The 21135-nt window shown below is 50.7% G+C and overlaps 1 protein-coding gene across 4 annotated transcripts in view; it reads right to left on the bottom strand.

The window, feature by feature from the left end:
- Positions 1–21135, bottom strand: part of MYH10 (myosin heavy chain 10) — a 121698-nt gene that overhangs the window by 39338 nt on the left and 61225 nt on the right. For all 4 annotated transcript variants that reach the window (XM_055305128.1, XM_055305129.1, XM_055305130.1 and 1 more), the window contains exons 9-17: positions 20662–20805; positions 20331–20426; positions 19540–19658; positions 18719–18871; positions 15443–15616; positions 12371–12544; positions 12025–12139; positions 914–1107; positions 699–820 (exon numbers count right to left, since the gene is read on the bottom strand). In XM_055305128.1, coding sequence (XP_055161103.1) covers positions 699–820; positions 914–1107; positions 12025–12139; positions 12371–12544; positions 15443–15616; positions 18719–18871; positions 19540–19658; positions 20331–20426; positions 20662–20805 — 1291 coding nt within the window. The remainder of the gene's footprint in view (positions 1–698; positions 821–913; positions 1108–12024; positions 12140–12370; positions 12545–15442; positions 15617–18718; positions 18872–19539; positions 19659–20330; positions 20427–20661; positions 20806–21135) is intronic.

The raw sequence follows: 21135 nt of genomic DNA, 5'->3' as shown, positions 1-21135 counted from the left end.
ATGGTGGGAAACATACACGTACGTTCACACATGAACACATCTACATGGATATACTCATTAAAAGGTGGAGAAAAATAACCCCAATGTTTGCAGGAGTCACTTCTGAATGATTTTTACCTCTCACATATTTTCAAATTTTTCTAAAGGAACACACATTATTCATATTTTAAAAAATTGGTCAGAAAATAATCATGTGTGAATCCTGGGCAGACCCATGTGCACACGAGTGCAGGGCCGGCTCCCAGCCTCAAGGATCTAGCTCACGCTGCCGGGAGCTAGACTTTCAGGCACCTCTAGTGGCCACTGGCAAGTTAGCACTCTATAAAGACAGCGCTTGATATTCTTGGCTAGTAACGAGGTAATGATTATCCCTTCCCTATATGAAAAGGCAACTCAGGGGCACCTGGGTGGCTCAGTGGTTGAGCATCTGCCTTCAGCTTGGGTCGTGAGCCTGGGGTCTTGGGATCGAGTCCTGCATCAGGCTCCTCGCAGGGAGCCTGCTTCTCCCTCTGCCTGTGTCTCTGCCTCCCTCTCTGTGTCTCTCATGAATAAGTGAATAAAATCTTTATTTAAAAAAAAAAAAAGGCAACTCAAACATCTCGGAAACAGGGAAACGTTTTTCCTCATCAGCTCGCTGTTTTGATACCTGTCAAGATAAGCTATGAAACATATGGGAAAAAGGTCAAAATTAGCAATACCTCTGTCTGAATTCCTGGAAAACTATCCGGTTGGGGAACCCCTGGCGACAGATCCTGATTCCTTCCAGAACGCCGTTACAGCGAAGCTGATCAAGCACTAGGTGCGGATCCAGTTTTCCAGCCTAATCAAGCAAATGACAGTTTTATGCTTTCATCTTTGTTACCTGACCCGGGTCCATTTCCAATACCAGCATTATGTTCCATGTGACACGTACTCGCTTCTCGTGATTTGGAATGATGCAGCGGACGAAGTTAGGGTTGGTGTTCCGGAGAGTTGCCATCAGTTTGGTGAGGGATTCTTTGTAGAGCTGCCCGACAGTCCGAAACATGCCCTTCTTGGTTTTATACGCAGAGCCAAAGGCTGTCTCCGTCATGCCCGTGACCTGATCCAGACCCACGATACGGTCCACTGGTGAAAAGAAAAAAGAAAAGGAAAATAAGCCAACTGGAATTGTTCTGCAGGGAAAGGAAAGACACAGTGATAGTGCAGCAGCACAAGCTTTGTGGGACAGATGATAGGATATGCCGTGTGTCGGTAGGCAGTCAGCATATTCAGACACCGCACAAGCCGTGGAACCAACAGCCACACACTCCCATGGCAGGATAGTCAGTGCCCGGACAGCTCCACACCACATAGCAGGTGCCTTCCGCTGCGCTACTTTGGGAATGCACTGCATTTGGTAACATCTTGCCTGTTACGCGCACCATCCAGTGGTAAATGCGGGATCACCGCAGGCATTATTGATACACAAAAGGGACCCTGTGACCAGTCTCGAAAGAGGAAGCAGCTTGTGAAAAGACATGACCCCACGAAGCAAATCCCTTAAGGATATGCTCGGGGCGGAGGGATCAGAGTCTTCTCATCTCCGTCATCAGATTGTCAGTTAAAATCATTAAGTTTCAGAAACACACAGAGGAAGACCGGGTGAGGGGTGAGCAAGTGCCAGCTCTGTCCTCTAGGCAGGAGTAATGCTAAGGGATGAGCACGTGGAGTGGGAGGAAGCCCCCCAAGAGTCAGGGTCTCAGCTCCGTGTGGTGGTGGTGGAACCACTCAGAGGCCTCGCTCTGGTGGCAGCAGTAGACACGACCAGTGACCAGGCGGACCTAATCCTTCCGAGCACAGGGACTCCGAGCGCAGCTGCCAGCGGAGCATCCTGCATGTGACGTGCTCTCATTCACAACAGCCGTGAGATAAATGAAACTCGGTACTGGGATGTTTTAAAAGCACTCAAAATGTCCACTGAACTATCCCCACTGATGTCCGGTGGGCCCTAGCGGCCACCTCCATCTCTGTGGTCTGCCTTTCATCAGGCAGTGGTGGGGACCTGGCACTGGGTGAAGCACAGAGAGGCTCCGATGGGACAGGACATCAGGACCCCAGTGGCGAGGTCACGGTTCCCAGCATGCACGCCGTCAGTGTGGGCCAGGTGTAAGCTGGGGAAGGAGGGGACTCATCTGTCTCCAGGCCCGGGCATGCACCCTGTCCTATGACATCTGCAAAGCAGCACCACTGGACTCGAAGGTTGGGGTGGAGGCTATCCTGGCTCGTGTCCTGCCCCAGTCCGCCCACTGCCCACCTCAGAGACCGCCGTCTGCCATCCTTTTCTGTGCCTCCGACAACCCCCCTCGTGTGTTCTAGCAGAAAACAGTGCCCAGCCCAGCGCCCAGCCCTGCATGCACCACCAGACTGGGGATGGCCCTTGACCCTGAGTCCACCCACTTCCTGGTCTCCTTAAGGGCGGTTCACAAACTTGGCGCCCCACATGCCTCCCGCTTGCTTCCCAGTCCATGGCTACTGACTGGCTTCCAGGCCGCCCTCCTGCCCCTGCCCAAGGCCGCACAGGCTGCCCAGCGTTGACCTGACCTCCATGCACCTGCGTGTTGCCGTCCTGACAGCACCCTAAGAACTCCCTCTACCCCTGGGGCTTCCATGTAAACGCCACCTGCCCCGGACCCCCACCTACTGCTACGGTGACTCTTCTTGTCCTTTTCCTGAGCATTATGGTGCTCACTGGGGGTCCAAACTCCGCTCACCGCTGAAACCCTCAAGACAACCTACGAGTAGGGGCATTTGCTACCTCACCTGCTTTTCTCATCCTGGGTGCTCTCGTCATCTGACTCCAGCATGAGCCACCAAACACTGGAGTCTCCTATCTCCCTGCAGTCACAAAGGTGTCTCTGCCTCCTACAAATTCTTGTTAAGTGCCCAGCACAACGTCTGGGGTCTGGCCTGTCATAGGCCTGATGCGCATGCTAGTGAATAAATGAAGCAAACGCGGAGTATGTTGACGATGACCGATAATGGGAAGAGCATGGAAAGAAAACAAGATGCCATGAAAGAGATGCGTGGTTGGGGGATCTCTCTGGAGAAAGTCTGTTTATCACCCACAGGGTGAGAAGGAGCCAGCAGGGAGCAGACCACTCCAGGCGGCAGCTCAAAGGACCAGGGGTAGAAAGGACAGCAGTCCGTGGAAGGAAGCAGGACAGCAGGGACACACAGGGTGCCCATGCCGGCTGCCGCACAAGGGATGGGTGGGGAGGAGTCTCTGGGGAGGTGATGGCTGTGCCAGGCTGGGCTCTGAGCAAGAGGAGGGCAGGCGAACTGGTGATTGCAGAGGAGGGAGAGGGAGAAGGAAGATCCAAGACATCTTTCGGTAGAAGGACGGACTTGTGCTAATGATCAAGCTGATGTGGAAAATACGGCAGACAGATGTGTCAAGAGTAAGTCCCGGGACTTTGGCCAGAGCAGAGGAGTGGCTGGTGGTGCCACTGCCAGACCGGGGAGATGGGCTGCAAATCCTGGAAGTCTGGGGTGGTGGGCAGCTGCCAGGAGGAGAAGGCTCTAGGAAGGTGGATGTGGGAGCTGTCAGCTGTGGGTAGTCGTCATGGGGCCCGATGGGCCACCTTAGGGTGACTAGCAAGGGATGGGGGGCCTGGGACCAAGTTGGGGAGAGTGGAAGAGCCAGCCGGGAGGATGAGGAGGAGCCAGGAGGTCAAAACCCTGGGGTGGAGAGCATGTTCTCTGCCTCCCACGCAAAAGGGACCCACAGGTACAGAGGCCGGAGACCAGGAGCCCCCTCCACTGCCCTTGGATCGGCCGCTAACCAAAACCGGTCCAAGCCAAACCTCAAAAGGTCTTCCACCTGTTGCTCTGCTCCACAGCTCTTGTCTGGGCTCTCACTCCTTCCCTGGACTCCTCCCCTGCAGTAATCTCCCACCTGCTCTTCCCTCGGGCCCCACTCTGCCCCCGGGTCCTCTCCCGGAGCCACCTGTGGTGCTCCATGTAGCACCTATTCTCTCCACGTAGGCCTCTGGTCCCAGGGTCGTGATTAGCAGGGATTTATGAAAGACCCAACTGAACTGGTTCCTAATCCCTATACTTCAAATGCTTCTGTTTCTCCAGCAGCTTGTAGGGTACAGTCCACATCACTGAGCCCCATAGTACAGCCGGCGATCCAGAACCTAGCGCTGAGCCAGAAACGCCTGCCCCTCACCAGCTGTGGCATCTGGAGTCAACTCACCTGGCTGCTCCCCGTCTCAGCCACTTCTTCTGCAGATGGAGCTATAGTGACTGACCTCAGTGTGAGGGCCTGGGGAACATTCCAGGGCTCAATGGAGGGACCTCCGGCCACCCTCCCTGCTACCTGAAGCTCCAACTATAAACCAGGTGCATTTTCGCAAAGACATAAGGCACTGTGCGAAGCGCGGAACATGTTCTCGATACTCATTCCAACAAATTACGACAATTCTACTCTAGCCTATGGTAAAACGCTACCAACAGTTAAGCACAGGTTTGAAAACAAATATAATTGTAAGTGCTTGAATTCCCAGAAACAATCTTAACATCAAGTAGCATATCTCCGTGTAGCCCCGACATGTAGTAATAATACGTTTGTTCTGGTTTTACTGCTGGGTGATGGAACTATCTGTTAGTGGTTCTGGCGTATTTGGAAACCTGAGAATTCATGTAAGTCTACAGGTTGCCTGGGAGCCTGTGATTCTGTGTCTTCCTGCTCCCAGGCCCTGGTGCTCACCTGCATTTCAGTTTTTCTCCTTTCCATTCCTCACCTGTCCATTCCCACCCCCGACGTGGCCCTGGCGCATGAGAGGAAAGGGGACTTGCATCAACCAACCCCCAAGGACACGGACAGTTACTGATTTTGTTTCTCAGAATTAGAGCAGCAGCAAAACATTGAAGCCAAAGGCAGGCTCTTAGCCCCTCACGTGTGACACTCATGATAGCCCTGGGAGCAAAGTGTCACTGTCCCCACGTGACCTCAGGGACACAAGTTACAAAACCAGAAACCTATTTCTCTCCCAGCTCCTGTTAAGACTCAAGAGTAAAGAAAAACCAGGACAAGGATATTTTGTGCGGCAAAGAAACCTCCATCCACAATCTAACGCCACACACAACTGTGTCAGATCCGACCCTCAGAGTCTAAACTGGCACAACAGAGATCGTGACCGAAGGATGCAACTTATAAGGAGATTAAAATGATTGCCATCTCATCAGTCATGCTCCTCAATTCTAAGTGGAACCTCTTTAATGACTTCCTGGGCCAAGAAAGAAAGACTGGTTCAGCATTTTTTGAAGCCAGCACATCATCTCGGTTGGAAGCATGGCTAAGGGAGAAGCTTCCTCCCAGAACTGTGACAAGAAGGAAGGGAAGAATTCAGTGGATATCAGAGATGGAGGGAGACCCCGTGAGCCTGTGACAGACAGGAAGCCCTCCCACAGCACTGGCTAGCCTCTCCCGGGTGAGTCCAAGTGAACTGGGATCCCAAGTTCAAGGGCTGCTTCTATGGAAGACTGGAAAGGACTAGGGTTGGGGTGGAGGTACTCTAGCAACAGTTAGAACTTGCTCTGTGTTCTGCTCAAGCTTTCTCAGGTGGAGCCCAGCCTTCCAGAGCTGTTGGAGGCCTCCTGGCACTCGCAGCAGTTCAGAAAGACACAGCAGGAGTGGAACTGGGGTCACGGCCAAGGACGCACAGCCGCCCTGTGGAACAGACACACTGCCTCGAATTCTGAGGTTACAAACCCTCTTCACAGGCTCATTGCTGGGTTAACTCAGAAGGTCTGGACTTTCAAATCAGATTTGGAAGAAACAGCCCCTCGGTTTACAGCAGAAACTCTCTGACCTCCCTATTCTGCCTGTGGGGATGCTGCTCCTTCCTCTTGTCCACTTGGCTGCTGATGCTTCTGGAAACCTGTCTTTACTCCAGCCTCTCACCTTTCTCAGGGCCTCCATGTGCACCATGCTACTTCCCTGACCCTACAGGGGTGCCCAGAAGCCCATGGTCTGCCGTGCTTCATGTTCTCACAATCAGAAGGACACACACTGCGTTACCAGCACATCAGAGATGACTAGACCACAACTTGGATGTCCAGAAACTCCTTCACCCTTTGTCTTCCAAGAACTCATTGACTAAAGCCCTACATTTCCATTTAATGCCGACTACCTCTCCCTGGGGCTGGAATCCATAAACACTTGTTGGGGAGGAAGGCATTTTGTGGTAGAAAGACTACACGCAACCTCAAGGACCAGATTTTCGCCATGGTGGATGGAAGGCTCCTCCCAAGGAGGAGGAGAGATGGAGGCCTGACGCTTGGTTCAGCCACATAACTGGACCAAAGGCCTCCAAGATATCAGAAGCTCAAGAGTCACAGAGGGTTAATTTAAAGAGAGCACTCTGGGAGCACCTAGGTGGCTCAGTGGCTGAATGTCTGCCTTTGGCTCAGGGCGTGATCCTGGGGTCCTGGGATCCAGTCCCACATCGGGCTCCCTGCAGGAAGCCTGCTTCTCCCTCTGCCTGTGTTTCTGCCTCGCTGTGTCTCTTATGAATAAATAAATAAACTCTTAAAAAAAAATAAAGAGGGCACTGTATTTTGGGACAAAGTCCAGAAGATCAAGCACTAACCTAACAAGAGCACACATCTCTGGCAGCCTGTTAGCTTAAAACTACCTCCTACTTCTCTGTCCCTCCCCAACGTCCTCAACTCAGGCAGGATGCCCCAAGGCCAAGGAGGGCTGCATCAGAAGTTCTGGGTCTGGATTCTTCGGTGGAATGTGCATTCCAAAGCCTGGAACCACCTATGGCATGAGCCACCCCGCACCCCAGCCCTCAGCACTCCTGACGCACGTCTCCCCCAGGACGGAAACTAGAGCTCATGGTGGTGACTTGGATTAAGATGGGCACGCTCCTTTAAACTTATGGGTAACAAACTTTTGAGATGGATTTAGGTCTCAGCATTATTGTGTTCCAAAAAAATCGTAAAGGAAATTTTGTAAGATGAATCTGACTTTGAGCATCACTTCCTGACAGTTTTGGTACATGATTACAAGGCTGGCTAGTACATTCTTTTTTAGGTGGAGCTTTTGGTGGGGGGGTGGGGCTCTAGCTGTGCATAGGCGGTATTTAAACACAGGGCTAAGGCTTCAGACCACAAGGCTCATTCGTGTGAGCTCAATTTCGGGTTCAGGACACAGATTTGACCACAGCTGCACTGCCTTAGTCTCAACTTGCATCATCGAGCCTTGTGGATAGTTTCTTCATCTCAAATTCCAAAGAAAAGCCAAGTAGCTAAATATGCACATAAAGTTCCAAATATAAGGTATAATGATGAGACCAACATGTGACAGAAATGTGGAATTCTCTATTCTCCAAAATGTTCATGACTTTAAAAAAAAGAAATCCATCCCTCTCTCTGGAGTTCCTTGGCGTGGGAAATGCCAAATGAGGTGACCCAGAGACAAAGGAGACATTAATTATTAGCACATCCATTCCCAGCATTCCCTCCGAGGACTGTGTATCAAAACGGCACTGTTGGAAAAGGTAATGACGTACCTTTTAATATGCAGTGCTGTAGGCGCTATGCATAAAATAAGAAGCAATGTGTATGCGGTAGCAATCGAATTGTTTATGCACTCAAACAGTTGCCTTGAAGTATAAGAAAAGTGAGCATGAAATGAAAGGTTCATGCAGGTCTATGAGCAAAACAAAAACAGAAACCCAGGAACCAACCCCACCCCCAGCTACCCTGCCCTCCCGGCCACCCTGCCAGCCCCCCCCCCCCCCGCGAGCTCTTCCTGTGGGCTTAGAACCCTTCTGTGTGGAAGACCTACAGGCTTTATACATTCACCTGGTGGCTCATGAAGACCAGAAACACTGTCATAGAAAGAAGCTCTCTGAATATTCTGAATCTCTAAAGCAGAGAAACAGCAAAAACAGGAGGACAGAAGAGCAAATACACAAACACTTCAGTTAGTGTGAGAGACATTTGAGATTACAAGTCAACTTTGAAATTGGGCTATGACAGTAGCTAGAGTCCGGGGCAGAGCCCATGCAACATTACTGCCCAGAGAATTTGCACATTTGGACAAAGTTCTTTACAAAATACACTTAAACTGAATCAAAAGAGCACATCCCCCCCTGCAAGTATGAGCATCATATCATTATCAATGTTACGTGATTAGCCCCCTGAAAACGCAGGGGGAGATTTAAGAGTAATGAGGTCCTATTTGTCTTTCATAAAATTATCTTGCAACCAGAACATCAGGACGAGACTGCATAAGTTTGAGCACTCTGGTAAGTGGGTACAGTAATGGCTTGTACTGTTAAAAATTCACACTGCTGTCTACTTTGACTTCCAATACAGATATTGGAAATACAATTTACTTCAAATAGGAATTAGTAACAGATAAATAGGTAACTACTATTAAGGGAACAAAATTCAAGTTCTGTTGCAGCAAAACGTTAAAACAACTTTAAGTCATAAGGTGACACTTGTTGATCATACTATTACCCGTGAATATACGCGAGGAGGCACATTTACACGAAAATGCAATTGTTAAGCTTTTTTTTTTTTTCTGTATATAAAGCCCCAAGAAGTGGCAAGGGGTCCTGTGCAGTTGGTAGAGAAATCCCAAAACATCTTTTAGCAAAAAGCAGGGCATTATGAATCCTAGCGCAGGGCTGCCACCAAAAATCTCATTGCTTCTGGTTTGAAGCCTTGAGAGAACTCCGTAAAACCCTAAAAGTCCATTTAACACAAATGTTTTATACCCTGGGGACTGTGACTTCAAAGGCAGGTTATATTCATACATCCTACTTTCCAGGTTATATTCATTCCTACTTTCATGGTCAATTTGTCATTTTCTGCTTTTGTGTTTATGTGGCCATAAAAAGAGAAAATTAAGGACATGTTTTTCTAGGGTTATTTTCTTTTCCCATTGAGCTCCCCTTATGCCAAGAGATCACTACACCCAGGGTGACTTTTCCAGCCTAGAACCCTCACCAAACACTGCACCTGCCACTGACTCTCTGAATGAAACACGCAGTCCTCAAAACCGTCCGCCTGCCCTAGGCCCTGGAGATCGGCCCCCTGCTCTGCGGCATTGAGCAACCTCTGCAATCCTGGCACTCGGTTAAGTAATGACCAGCTAAGCTGATGGGAGGCAGGACTTCCGCTCACAATAGCCATTGCAGGGCAGCAGCCATGAGGGGGATTCCGGGGTGGATGCCAGCACGGCCACATGAGGCTGGGGGCACACATGACTCCTCTCAGCCTATTGTGACAGCAGTGGCCACACTCACTCCCAAGCGGCTAACTTCACAAAGTCCAGGCCCACAACAGGGCCGTACAAACACTACCATCTCGGGGTCCTGAGCCGAGGATGAGGTATGGATGGACGGGGCTTGCACCAGGCCCAGGGGAGCCTGCAAGGCTGCTCAGTAGACCTTAGCTTCTCCACGGGCACAGACAGCACTGGAAAGTAGATTCGACCCTCCGGCCATGGTCCTTCCTGAGAGACACATCACCTGGGCTCTGAGGTGGGCACTGACCCTGCTGCCCATGCCTGCCACCGGCTCCTCCCAAGGCGCAGGGGTAGAGGAGGAGGGGAGAAAGAAGCCCGCGAAGGGAGCTGGGAGCCAAGATAGAGGCTCCCCGTCCTAACTGCGGCCTCTGTGTGTGTCCCCAGTGTCCTGCTGGACTGTAGGCTCTGTGGACAGGGGCAGGGCCCTCATCGACCCCACATTACAACCATGGTGAGCACAGGGCAAGGTGGCCTCATCCAGATGGGCCAGGAGTTTCCCACCATTATGGTTTTTGGTTAAGAAATTTAAAAATGTGGGATGCTGGGGTGGCTCAGTGGTTGAGCATCTGACTTCAGCTTAGGGCGTGACCCTGGGATCCTGGGATCGAGTCCCATATTGGGGCCCCCCCCGCAGGGAGCCTGCTTCTCCCTCTGCCTGTGTCTCTGTCTCTCTGTGTCTCTCATGAGTAAGTAACATCTTTAAAATATATACTAAAAAAAATTTAAAAAAAATATACTAAAAGAAAAAAAGAAAACTAAAAAGGTGTCAAAAGCAGTTCACAGTATCAGAACCGGTGTGTTAGCTGAGGATTGGTTGGTTCCTCCTGTAACATGGTCATTATTTCTCCAATACTGGATCCTCCTTACATTCAGAATTAAGATAAAGGCAGGTTTTGAGGCTCTGGGAGTAAAAAATGCCGGCCTCCTCTGTCCCCAGCTCCATGGGCATTTCTTCCACAGCCACTGCCTCCTCAGCCACCTCGCACTCAGCTCCCCAGTCAGACCCATGCTCCTCCTTCCGCTCCTCCTTCCACTCTTCCCGGGGTGCTGCCCTGGTGCACACCTGCTAGAGCGAAGCCCACCTGAGAGCAGCAGGCAGGGCTCCCTGTGGCCTGGTGGCCACCCTCACCCCCAGGTTTCCTGCTGGCACCCTCCTGCCTGGCCCCCCCGCAGGATGCCCCCTGAGCTGGGCTTCTCGCTTCCATGCTGCAGTCACTCATCCAGCGTGATCCTTCTTGATCGTGCGAGCCCACTCACCCCCAGGCCACGCGTGCTCAAAAGGCAGTGCTGGGAAACCACCTGGTGCCCAGGATGTGCCCAGTAAGCGTCAGCCTTGATCACTCAGCAAAGCGTGATCCTTCGAGGACAAGGAACTCTGTGCCTCCAGCTCCACAACAGGATGCCTTGGCACCCAGGCCAGAGGGTCACCCTTCCTCTACTGTACACTGCCAAAAGCTCATTCCTGGCACTCATGAAGCCTTTGTCACAGCAGCCACTGGTGCCCGACTACCTGTGGGCATCTCTGTCTCCCCTTCCTATGCTCAGAGACCTCACGAGGGTGCAGGCAGGAGGGGAGGGCCCGGGGCCTTGCAGAGTCACAGCCGAGCGAACGGGCGCCACTGCCCCCTCGTCTCCCCGGGACACCAGACCCCTTGCACCCAGAGCGCTGGGACAGCCACACTCAGACTGGGTTTGTCTGCTCTGGTTCCAGTGTCTCGCGTCCCTGGGCTACCACTCCCTGCACCAGATACCACTCCCTGCACTAGACTCCTGCCACTTCCCTCGGCTGCCCAGGAACACTAGGCATTCAGCTGGATGCTCTCACCTGAAACACAGACTCCCTAGCCTGCCCCCCAGTCCTAAGCATGCAAAGGCCCCGGCGCGCCCCCTCCCGCAGGCCTGTGTCCCTCCCGTCCGGCCTGGCTCTCTCCCGCCTCGGCGCTCACTGTGCTCTGCTCCTCAGCCTCAAGAGTCCTAACCCTTCTGCTCCCTGGGTTTCTTTCTACCTCTGTGAAGAAGGCCCGATCACCAGGTCTGTGGATGTGACAGAAAGAGCAGAAGTGAGCCAGGTCCCTGAGGCAGCCTGGCTGTGGTCGAGGCAGGGGTGGATCCGGGGGACGTGCTGCGGGGTGCAGCTAGGACGGACACCACAGTGAGCGCACAGCTCTGGAAGGCACGGCCTCCCACTGTGCACACAGCCTCACAGGTGCTTGGCTTCTGTGGGGCCAGCCTGACCTCCTAGGCTGTGACGAATCAGCCCAAATCTATACCTGAGGCTCATGTAAGTGAGAGAACTACGGACACAGACGGGATGGGGTGGGGGAATATGAACTGATCTCTATGCAGGGTTCTTGAATTTATTCACCAGCCACTTTGTGAGCCAATGGAGGGCTGCCACTGGAGCAGGATGCTCTCCGCTGACCTGCGTGAGACACTGACAGCACATGCGGGGCTCCTCTGGCCTCATGTCCCTCTACCCCTGGATCACAGGCAAACCGGGCCCTAGAATGTTCCACGGTTCCCACAGCATCTGATCAAGAAGGCAGATGTCCCCTTACCCATGTGTTCTAAGAGTGGGTAACTTTGCTATAGCGGCAGCCCTGCTCTAGGGAGAGAGAGTTTTAAAGTAAAATCTACGTGCACATACCTACGCAGGAGAACCACCAGATAGCATCTTAACTGGGAAAGCTTCCGGCCAAGCCGAATTACAAACATAAGCGCGTTCTTACCATCCTTCCAAAGCTCTGCCACGAATCTGTCGGACGACTGGTGCAGGAGGGTGGCCACATTGTCGTTCAGGGGGTCCATGTTCTTCATCAGCCACTCATCGGCCTTGTAGTCCACCTGGCCGCAGGCCACGCGGGGCAGATGCAGGGACACACAGACACAAGGAACATGTTCAGCCTCAACCAAGAACATTCACAGAACCACCGGACGAGTGGCCCGTGTTGAGGGCCATGCATTCATAACGTGCACGACATTTAGGGTTAGCGACCGTTTATCAGGACATCTGTCATCAGCAACATCGGACGCACCAACGTTTCCAGCCACAGGTAACAGTTACCTGGCCCTTACCTTGCCCGCATAATGGATGATGCAGAAGTCAGCTCTGTCTTTCAGTTGCCGGGGTTTCTGGAACTTGGAGTGAGAGCCTTGCTCTTGAACTAGTTTTTCAACAAAGGTTTTGTCCGTGGCCTTCGGGAACCAGCACTCTTCATCCAAAAGGGCCAGCACACCGGGGGGGTTAGCCTGATAACGAGAGGCAGCGAGAGTGGACAAGTGTGGCGCCACCAGGATACTCTTGGCCATTGCGCTTGGCAGCTTAACTTCTAAAATGATTAAGAGTTTTAGGAAGATCTAGGAAACTGAGCCGCCAGGACAGCAGGTCACAGAGATACCAGATCGATGACTCAGGCAGAGGACTGAGCTGCTGAGGAAGGGGGGAGTCATTTACTCTGGAAAACTTACAGATCTCCAAATTTTAAGTCAACGAGTTCCCCCAAAAGCAGCAAATAAAAGATTCCAGTAAGGAGCCAGGAGTGGAGAGACAGAGCAAAATATTGACATCTGACAACTGGCCAGATTAATTACCCTAAAACCTCCACCAGAACAAAGCGCGGCTGCCAGAAGGAGGCAGCAGGTGCAAGATAAAGGGAAATTTTTAAAAATTAAAATCAAAACAAAAGCACACCTCACCTAGATGGAACGCTTCCAGCATCTTAACTCTTAACTGATTTAATTTCCTGTTTAAGGGATGATGAAATAAAATGTGTCACTTCATGCTTGGTGCAAGAGTGAAACCAGTGTTTCATAGGGGATATAAAAGGTGGGGTGGTAATAGTTTATCAATTATTTTATGTTTTTATTTCAACCAACACTTGGGAGGCTTTTTTATCTCACTCAACTGGTTCACTGAAGAGAGGCCCAGAAAGCATGACAGAGAGTGGATCTGTGTAGCCGGGGGCAGGAGAGGGCCCGACGTCTCTGCCTGGGACGATGAACATGTGCCATTGGGCAGTAGGGTGACGCATATGGAAAACACTGAGCTGCTCCTGTGAAGAGTGGATTTTAGGGCACGTGACTTATGGCTCAATAAAGAAAAAGCATAGAGTTTGTGCCCGGACGTCCCCCTTGGAGGCAAGTAGTGCGTGAAAGCAGCATGAATGCTTTGGTTGGGAAGGCCTAGGTCAATGCTTCTGGGTCATCCCTCACCATCACCCCCTCAACACGGGGGTGAGTGATACGAGGCTGAGTGAGGCGATTCCGGGGCATGCCTACAAAATCAGCTGTTTGCTTCAACTCCTGTGGCCTTTGTGGCCATTGGGAATGAGCCGGCTTCAAAGCAGAGGATAACGCACAGGGGAGTCAACATGACCGTGTGGTCAGAGGAAGGCAGTGACTGACTTCACAGAGGCCAGCAGGGAGGAGCCGGGGTCCTGCAATGAGCCCTGGATGGCTAACTGGTCCTGAAAGAACTGCCAGGACTCAGAGCAGCTCAAAGAGCAATAATCCAAGGCAGGCAGGATTCAGGTGATCTCAGAGAGGTAGGTAAGTCAATGTGCCTCATTCACCAGACTCTGAAGATCCGTAAAGGGATGCCTGGGGGCTCAGCAGTTGAGTGTCTGCCTTTGGCTCAGGTCGTGATCCTGAGGTCCTGGGATCGAGTCCCGCATTGGGCTCCCCGCAGGGAGCCTGCTTCTCCCTCTGCCTGTATCTCTGCCTCTCTCTGTCTCTCATGAATAAATTAAATCTTAAGAAAAAAAAAATCTGTATTAACATTAATAAGGACACATTCATCTTTCTAACATCATTTTTACGTTTTAATCCCTCTCAATGAAAATATTCCTAAATTCTGAAATAGGATCCCAAATGTAATTTAATCTTTCCTAAACGGCTCAGTGACAGCACGATTATGAATGTCCACGGTTAGGTCTTTTTATTTTTGCTACTCCATCCTTCAATGTCAAGTCCTTTGTTACCGCTTCTCCTTTAATTGGGGATTTCTACAGAGCTGGAAATCCGGGAGACTTTCCATCTGAGGCCAGAGGCAGCATAAGGTGTTCTGTAAGCGGCTTGCTGAGCTTCCTGACTGCCAGGGAAAACAGCCAAGTCATTATTTGTTTGAGATCATGAGTGAATGAGTTCTACGTGGTCCTGTATTTCTTTTTTTAAAAGATTTTATTCACTTAAGAGAGAGAGAGAGAGAGAGAGAGGGAGAAGCAGGCTCCTCACTAAGCAGGAAGCCCAATGTGGGGCTTGATTCTAGGACCCTAGGGTCATGACCTGAGCCAAAGGCAGACGCTTAATCAACTGAGCCACACAGGCGTCTCAGTCCTGTGTATTTCTGTGTTAACACTAAGCCAAAAGGGAAAGAATGCCTGATGCTTGCTAAACCTGCTGTAAAAAATAGATCTGCTCTGGGAGCCTGGGGGGCTTCAGTCGGTAAAGCATCTGCCTTTGGCTCAGGTCATGATCTCGGGGTCCTGGGACCGAGGCCCATGTTGGGCTCCCTGCTTCGAGGGGGGCCTGCTTCTCCCTCTCCCTTTGCCCTTCCCCCTGGTTGTGTGCTCTCTCTCAAATAAATAGTATTAAAAGAAAAAAATCTGCCCAAAAAAACCCCTGAAACTTCAAATTAGAAAAAAGAACCCTGCCAAAATAAGGCCTTTATGCTCCCCGGGGGTAAGCTTTAGTTATGTGAACAAGTCTGGATGCCCTGTCTTGCCCTAGGCCAATGGCAGCGGCCTCTGTGGCCCTGGCAGGTGTAGAGGGACGGGCTGGGCGGGGAGGGAGCAGGACGCACTGTGGACAGTGGTTTGCGAGCCACAGGCTCACACATAGGAGGGCTGAGGATGAGCCTCCCTGGCTGCTTGCTTACTTTTTAAATACGTATTTTATCAAAGTAGCACCTTCCTACAGCATTGATGTCAGAAAATTGTCTTAAGGCTACTTGCCTGGGGTGGGGGGTAGGGAGATTGCTGTCTGGGTCTGTGGGTAGAGGAAGCAACTCTTAACCTCACGCTTGTGAGTTCGAGCCCCATGCTGGGCGTGGAGCCCACTTTTTTTTTTTTTTTAAGAGGTTAATTAGCGTGGGTTAGTGCCAGAACTGCCTGGAAGCCCTGCCTGTGGCAGAGTGGAACGCGTCCTTACGGGTCTCTCAATGAGGTCGATGCAGGGCTGCAGGTCGAGGCCAAAGTCAATGAAGCTCCACTCGATGCCCTCGCGCTGGTACTCCTCCTGCTCCAGGATGAACATGGTGTGGTTGAAGAGCTGCTGCAGCTTCTCGTTGGTGTAGTTGATGCACAGTTGCTCGAACGAGTTGAGCTGCAGTCGGGGATTCCGAATGTGGGGAGAGAGGGAGGAAGAACACGAACCATGAGCCACCTACACGGACACTCTCAGCCAGGGGCCCACCATGTCACCAGTTCCATGTGACGAGGGTGACTGAGCCCAGGGGCCTCGGCCCGTCCCTGTGTCTTTCTCCCCCGCCCGTGGCCCGGCGACTTCACTAAAACGCTCAACTTGCTGCGCTAAGTACATGATCTACACAGAAGACAACTCCGATCCTACTGCTACAAGGTTCACGGAAAGAAGTGAAAGAAGCAGCAAGAAAGGCAGAGGGAAAAGGAAGAAAACCAAAGGCTCAGGAAGGCCACAGGCCGCGTGGCACATGTGTCCCTAAGCTGGGAGGAGGGAGATTGTGGACGTGCTCCTGTCCCATCTTCTCTTCAGCCGCGGACTCTGGGGCAGCTTCAGAGAAGTCCTGTTGGTTCACAGGGACACTGATGAGATTCTGGCCAGGCCCAACAAGACCCCTCAGGACGTGTGAGGCTCCAGGCTGCTTCTCAACGCCTTCCTGTCCCTTAGCAGCGGCCACGCTGTGCGGTGACCAAGGGTGACCACGCTCGTGGCCTGAGCCCTGAGTGGTGTCTGTACAGCACTATCGAATCAAACTGCAGACCTGGATCTGATACAGCCTTGTCTGCTTGTGACACTTCAGCAGAAACAGTGCTAGCGTGTGGCCCTCAGGAAGTGAACTCGAGCACTTTTCCCGTGTTATAGACATGGCTGTTTCCTTCTCTGCAAACTCTGCCCATTTCTCCACTAGGCTGCTGATGGGGTGGAGGGATGGGGGGTGGGGGGGTGAGGGGCTGAGGAGTGGAGAGATGGAGGGATGGAGGGGTGGAGGGCTAAGGGATGGAGGGATGGGGGATAGAGGAGTGGAGGGGGGATTGGGGGAGAGGTGAAGGGATGGAGGGATTGGGGGCTCTAACTTTTACAAGTGATCACTTTACACATTAGAGGCCCTCAACCCCTTGTCTGGCCTCCACGCTGTGCTCGAGCAGCACATGCCTGTAAATAACCTCTTTCCATAGAAAGAGGGCTATTCCCTTCAGGGAAGGTGCAAATCATCTCCAAGAACAGATTCACAGCCCGAAGAAGCCACTACGGCCTCCCCCCACCCAGGGCCGTGACATTGTTTCAGGAGGCCACGTTCGGAGGGCAGCGCTGTTGGCCGGGCTCTGCACCATGTCTCCGGGAAGCATGAGGACCGCCGGTGGTGCTTAGTCACATCTCGGTACATGGATGTTGTCCTGCCTTAGGATCAGGAGCCCTTACTGCTCCCTTCAGCCTGGGTGGCTGTGTGCAACGACATCTCATAACAAATTAGATTTCTGCTTTTCCATATTTAAGCTGCCAGCTATGGTTCCTACGATGGTCACGCAGAGTGTGCAATTACAAATGGACGAAGAGCAGTGATGCCACGTCTAGTGTCCCGTCATCTGCTTGTGCTCCCTGTGGTCAGCCGCTGACACCTGCTTCTCAGGACCCTTCCAGAGATGTCTGGGAACGTAGGTGTGTGTGTTATCAACTTTTCTTTAAAACTTAATGTGCCTTGAGGTCTTTCCATATGAGTAAATAAAGGCACCTCCTTCTTTATAACGGGTCCCCAGCATTCCGCTGTATGGAGATGCTGTAACTGCTTTAGCCAATTTCCTCATGGTGGACATTTAGGCTTTTCCCGTTCTTTCCCCAGAACAAATAACGCTGGCTAAACAATTCTGCATCTTTAGCTTCTTATATTTTTCTCCTGTCTATATATTCATAGGTCAAAACCATACTTCTAGTTCTACAGCTTTATAACGTTTCACGTCATTTCATATCCTTTTCATTTTCCAGAATTTTACTATTATTTTTCATTAATTGTTTTCAAGTTGGTTTTAGAAGAAGGTGGCTTTGTCCTCTCTGGCCCCTTAAAATTCCCACCAATGGGCTTTGAACACGTATGTTCGACTTAGAGATAATGTGGGGAAGATTTACACCTTTACGATGCAGGATTTCCCATGGGAGAACAAGGCACATTTGCTCTGTTGTTTCTTGGTAGCACCCGGAGGTTGCCTTCAACTACATCGTGCCCATTTCTTCTTCACCTGATTCTTTGGAATCTTATATTTACATTGTAGTTAGAATCGGGGATCTTTTCTTCTGTTGTATCTGATTATGTAGAGGAAGGCGACAGATTTTTTTTTTTTTAAATGTGACACGTAGCCAGCCGCCTTCCACAATTTCTCAAGGTTTTTTTTTTTTTTTTTAAATGAATTGGTACATGTCAACGCAATCTTGCACAGTGGCACTCAGTGGATAAAAGTGCTTGGATTGGTAACAGTTCTGATCTTTTTGGGCAAAACTGAGTATTTTAAAGGAGTTCATTTTAAAGCAAGGCCATTCCTCTCACAGAAGCGGCCAATGTGGTACACCGATCCCGAGGCGAGTTTAATGTAGTATTTGTCCCCATACAGTCAATCCATCAAAGAGACACATTTTTAGGAGCCCAAAAGTGCATTGCCTTTCTTGCAAAACCACAGTGGATGTGTGTCTACACACTTGGAATGGATGCAGGGTGTGTGGACACATTGGTCAGAGAGACAGCGAAATAAACAGCAATCCACTGTCAGATGCTTCGGCTGGATCTTCAGGACACGGAGCACGAACTTTCACGATCTTTCTGAGGTCCTCCATCTGTCCACTACTCCCCTCACCCTCCATCAGCTGAGTCTCTGCCACGCTGGCTTTCTAGCAGTTTCTAGCATTTGACAAATGCTCTCCTGTCCAAGATCTCTGGGCTTACTCTCATTATGCTGGGAAACCCTACTGAGGCTGGGGGGGTCTCCTCCACGATGCTCACCCATTAGCGCTGCAGAGAAACCCCCTCCATGATTCTGCTTCTATAGCTGCCCCCCCAGGTCTTCCTCACAGCACCCCTAGAAAGGTGGGGACCACACCTGCTTCTCTGCCATTATGGCCCTTGCTTGGTGCTGCACCTGGCACACAGGGGACCTGCATTAATATTTACTGGAAGAATAAGAAATAGGAGGGGGAGGGGAGGAAAGAGAGCGAGAGTGACATGGTGATAGAGTGACATACCTCAAATATTTCGAATCCAGCGATATCCAGGATTCCAATAAAAGATGCGCCCTGACGCTTGGTCCTGTCCAGAGCTTTGTTGATACGGTGAACGAGCCAACGGAAGAGCCGCTCATAGGTAGCTTTTGCCAATGCTTCTACCGCAAAATCTGCCTAGAATTAGACAGTATCAACTATTTGTTCTGGAAACGATCTCAGCAAAGCCTTACAGGGTGTCATCTGGAGCTTAACTGTTCTATAGCACTCCCGAAACCTAAAAGAGCCCTTGCTACTTAATCGTGTCTTGATTTTATATGGCAACGGAGGGCATTAGTTCAATGGAGAACTGTACACTAGAGATAACTGTACACTAGAGATTTAGGGGAAAGGTGAAGATGCCCAGGAGAAATAAGCCTGTCCCTATGCCCTCAGGGCTCTGTGCGGCCTATCTAGTCTGAAAGGAGTCTGCCATGAGATGGGTGCGCCTGACTCCTACATCTTTGGTGCTGGGGCCACCCACACAGGGACCAGGGGACACTGCGCCCCACCAAGGAACGGGCATCTTACAGCTTTGTCCTCCTAGATGATCTATTGACCTGGGGAAAATCTAGGGTGACATTTCACATTTACTTTTTAAACAGTCACCTTTAAAATATTTCTGAGAAAATAAAATAAAATAAAATATTTCTGAGAAAGAGAACACTGTATAAGAATAAAATACACGGTATCAAGAAACACCTGCTACGGAGAGCTTTCATTAATGTCTGTTACTCGCCAAGCGGAGGGTCTTAGGACACCAGTTTGTCATTCAAACAAATGGGTAACGACAATGCTAAACTCACTTGTTCTTTGGTCTGGGCTTTCTGCACATAGTCTCGGCCGACCTTGATCCGGGGGGTGAGGATGGCCCGAGTGAACTCCATCACGTTCATCCCAAGAAGATGGCAGAGTTTCTGTGCAACTAGAGCGTGAAAAGTCTCCTAAATACTAGACTTCTACCTACGATCTGGTCACAACGTCCTCCCTAAGAAGCCTTATCAAGAAATAAACTGAGTAAGTCTTAAAGGAGGACAAGGTTTAGGCCTACATCCTTTCAAATGAGCAGTACCCATTCTTAGATCATAGGAGGCAGGCCACAGATACTAATTCTGGGTTGTTTAATGTAAGTCACGGAGTCTTAGAACCCACCGATGGTGCACAGGGGAGTTAAGTCCACATTTAACATTTCAAAGCTGGAAGGTTTCATATTAAAATCTGGAGTTCCTTGAAAAATAACATCTGGAAACACAGGCCTCTATTCCCGGCAAGGGAACAACTGGCCAGAATCTACACCTGCAGCCCCCATTCCGATGAGCCGCGTGTTCTCCGCAGCTCATGGTCTACTGGCCCCAGTTCCCAATGCACCCCCAGTGCTGGGGCAGGGTCTCCACTGCCAGTCTGGCTTGCCCCTCACTCAGGGAACTGGTCGACCCGCATGTGGGCTTGCAGGCCCCCACTCTGCTCCCGACAGCTTGCAGGAAAGCCTCAGGAACACTTTTACATTCACATCACAACATGCGCTTGTGACACCACCACCATTACAACACAACAACAAATGTCCAAACACAAACAAAATCCCTACTGGTCTGCTTACCTGTGTTCTCTGGCATGGATGCTTGATCAGTATTTCGCTCCTTTTTGAAAGAAATATTTCCGAACTGTAGCACTGATGACACTACTTTAAGCATTGCTTTATAAGGACATAAAAAGAAAAAAAGAAAAATTATTGCATCAGAATGTAGTAAAGACATCTCCTCATTTATTTTGTGCTCAAAAGCAGCTACATAGAACTTTTCAGTATCACAGGTCCCAGGAACTCATACAGGTGGTTCTTGTTATTTCCTTGGTCGTTTCCTGGCTTTTGTTCTCCACCCCCGTGAGTCCTATTTAAGTGGGCAGCAGAGACTCAGGGAAACCCCACGTACACAAAATCTCCTCGTGAGAGAAGCCCATGATGTGCATTGCTTCCATGGTCTCCTGAAAGTTGTCCTTGTCTTGCTGTCCCGGGATGGGAATATAGCCGTTGGAGAGGAATCTGTAGTTATTAAATCCTTCGAGGAGCAAATCCGCTAGAAGAAAACAGAAATAAGTTACAGTTTAATGCCCCTGCAGACCAAACACACCCACCTGGGCTGATCCTCACTACCACACACAGTTTCCTGCCATAACTGTTCTTTCTTTGCAGATTCATTTTATTTTTTAAAGATTTTATTTGAGAGAAAGAGCAGGAGAGAGAGAGAGCGAGCACAAGCAGGGCAAGGGGCAGAGGGAGAAGGAGAAGCAGACACCCTGCTGAGCAGGGAGCCCGATGCAGGACATGCAGGACTCCATCCCAGGACCCTGAGATCATGACCTGAGCTGAAGGCAGATGCTTCACCAACTGAGGCCCCCAGGCATCC

Source organism: Nyctereutes procyonoides, unplaced genomic scaffold, assembly GCF_905146905.1.
Source record: "Nyctereutes procyonoides isolate TBG_1078 unplaced genomic scaffold, NYPRO_anot_genome, whole genome shotgun sequence".
Lineage (NCBI taxonomy): Eukaryota > Metazoa > Chordata > Mammalia > Carnivora > Canidae > Nyctereutes > Nyctereutes procyonoides.
The sequence above is the reverse complement of the archived record's forward strand: the minus strand, read 5'-3'. Positions and strand labels throughout refer to the sequence as shown.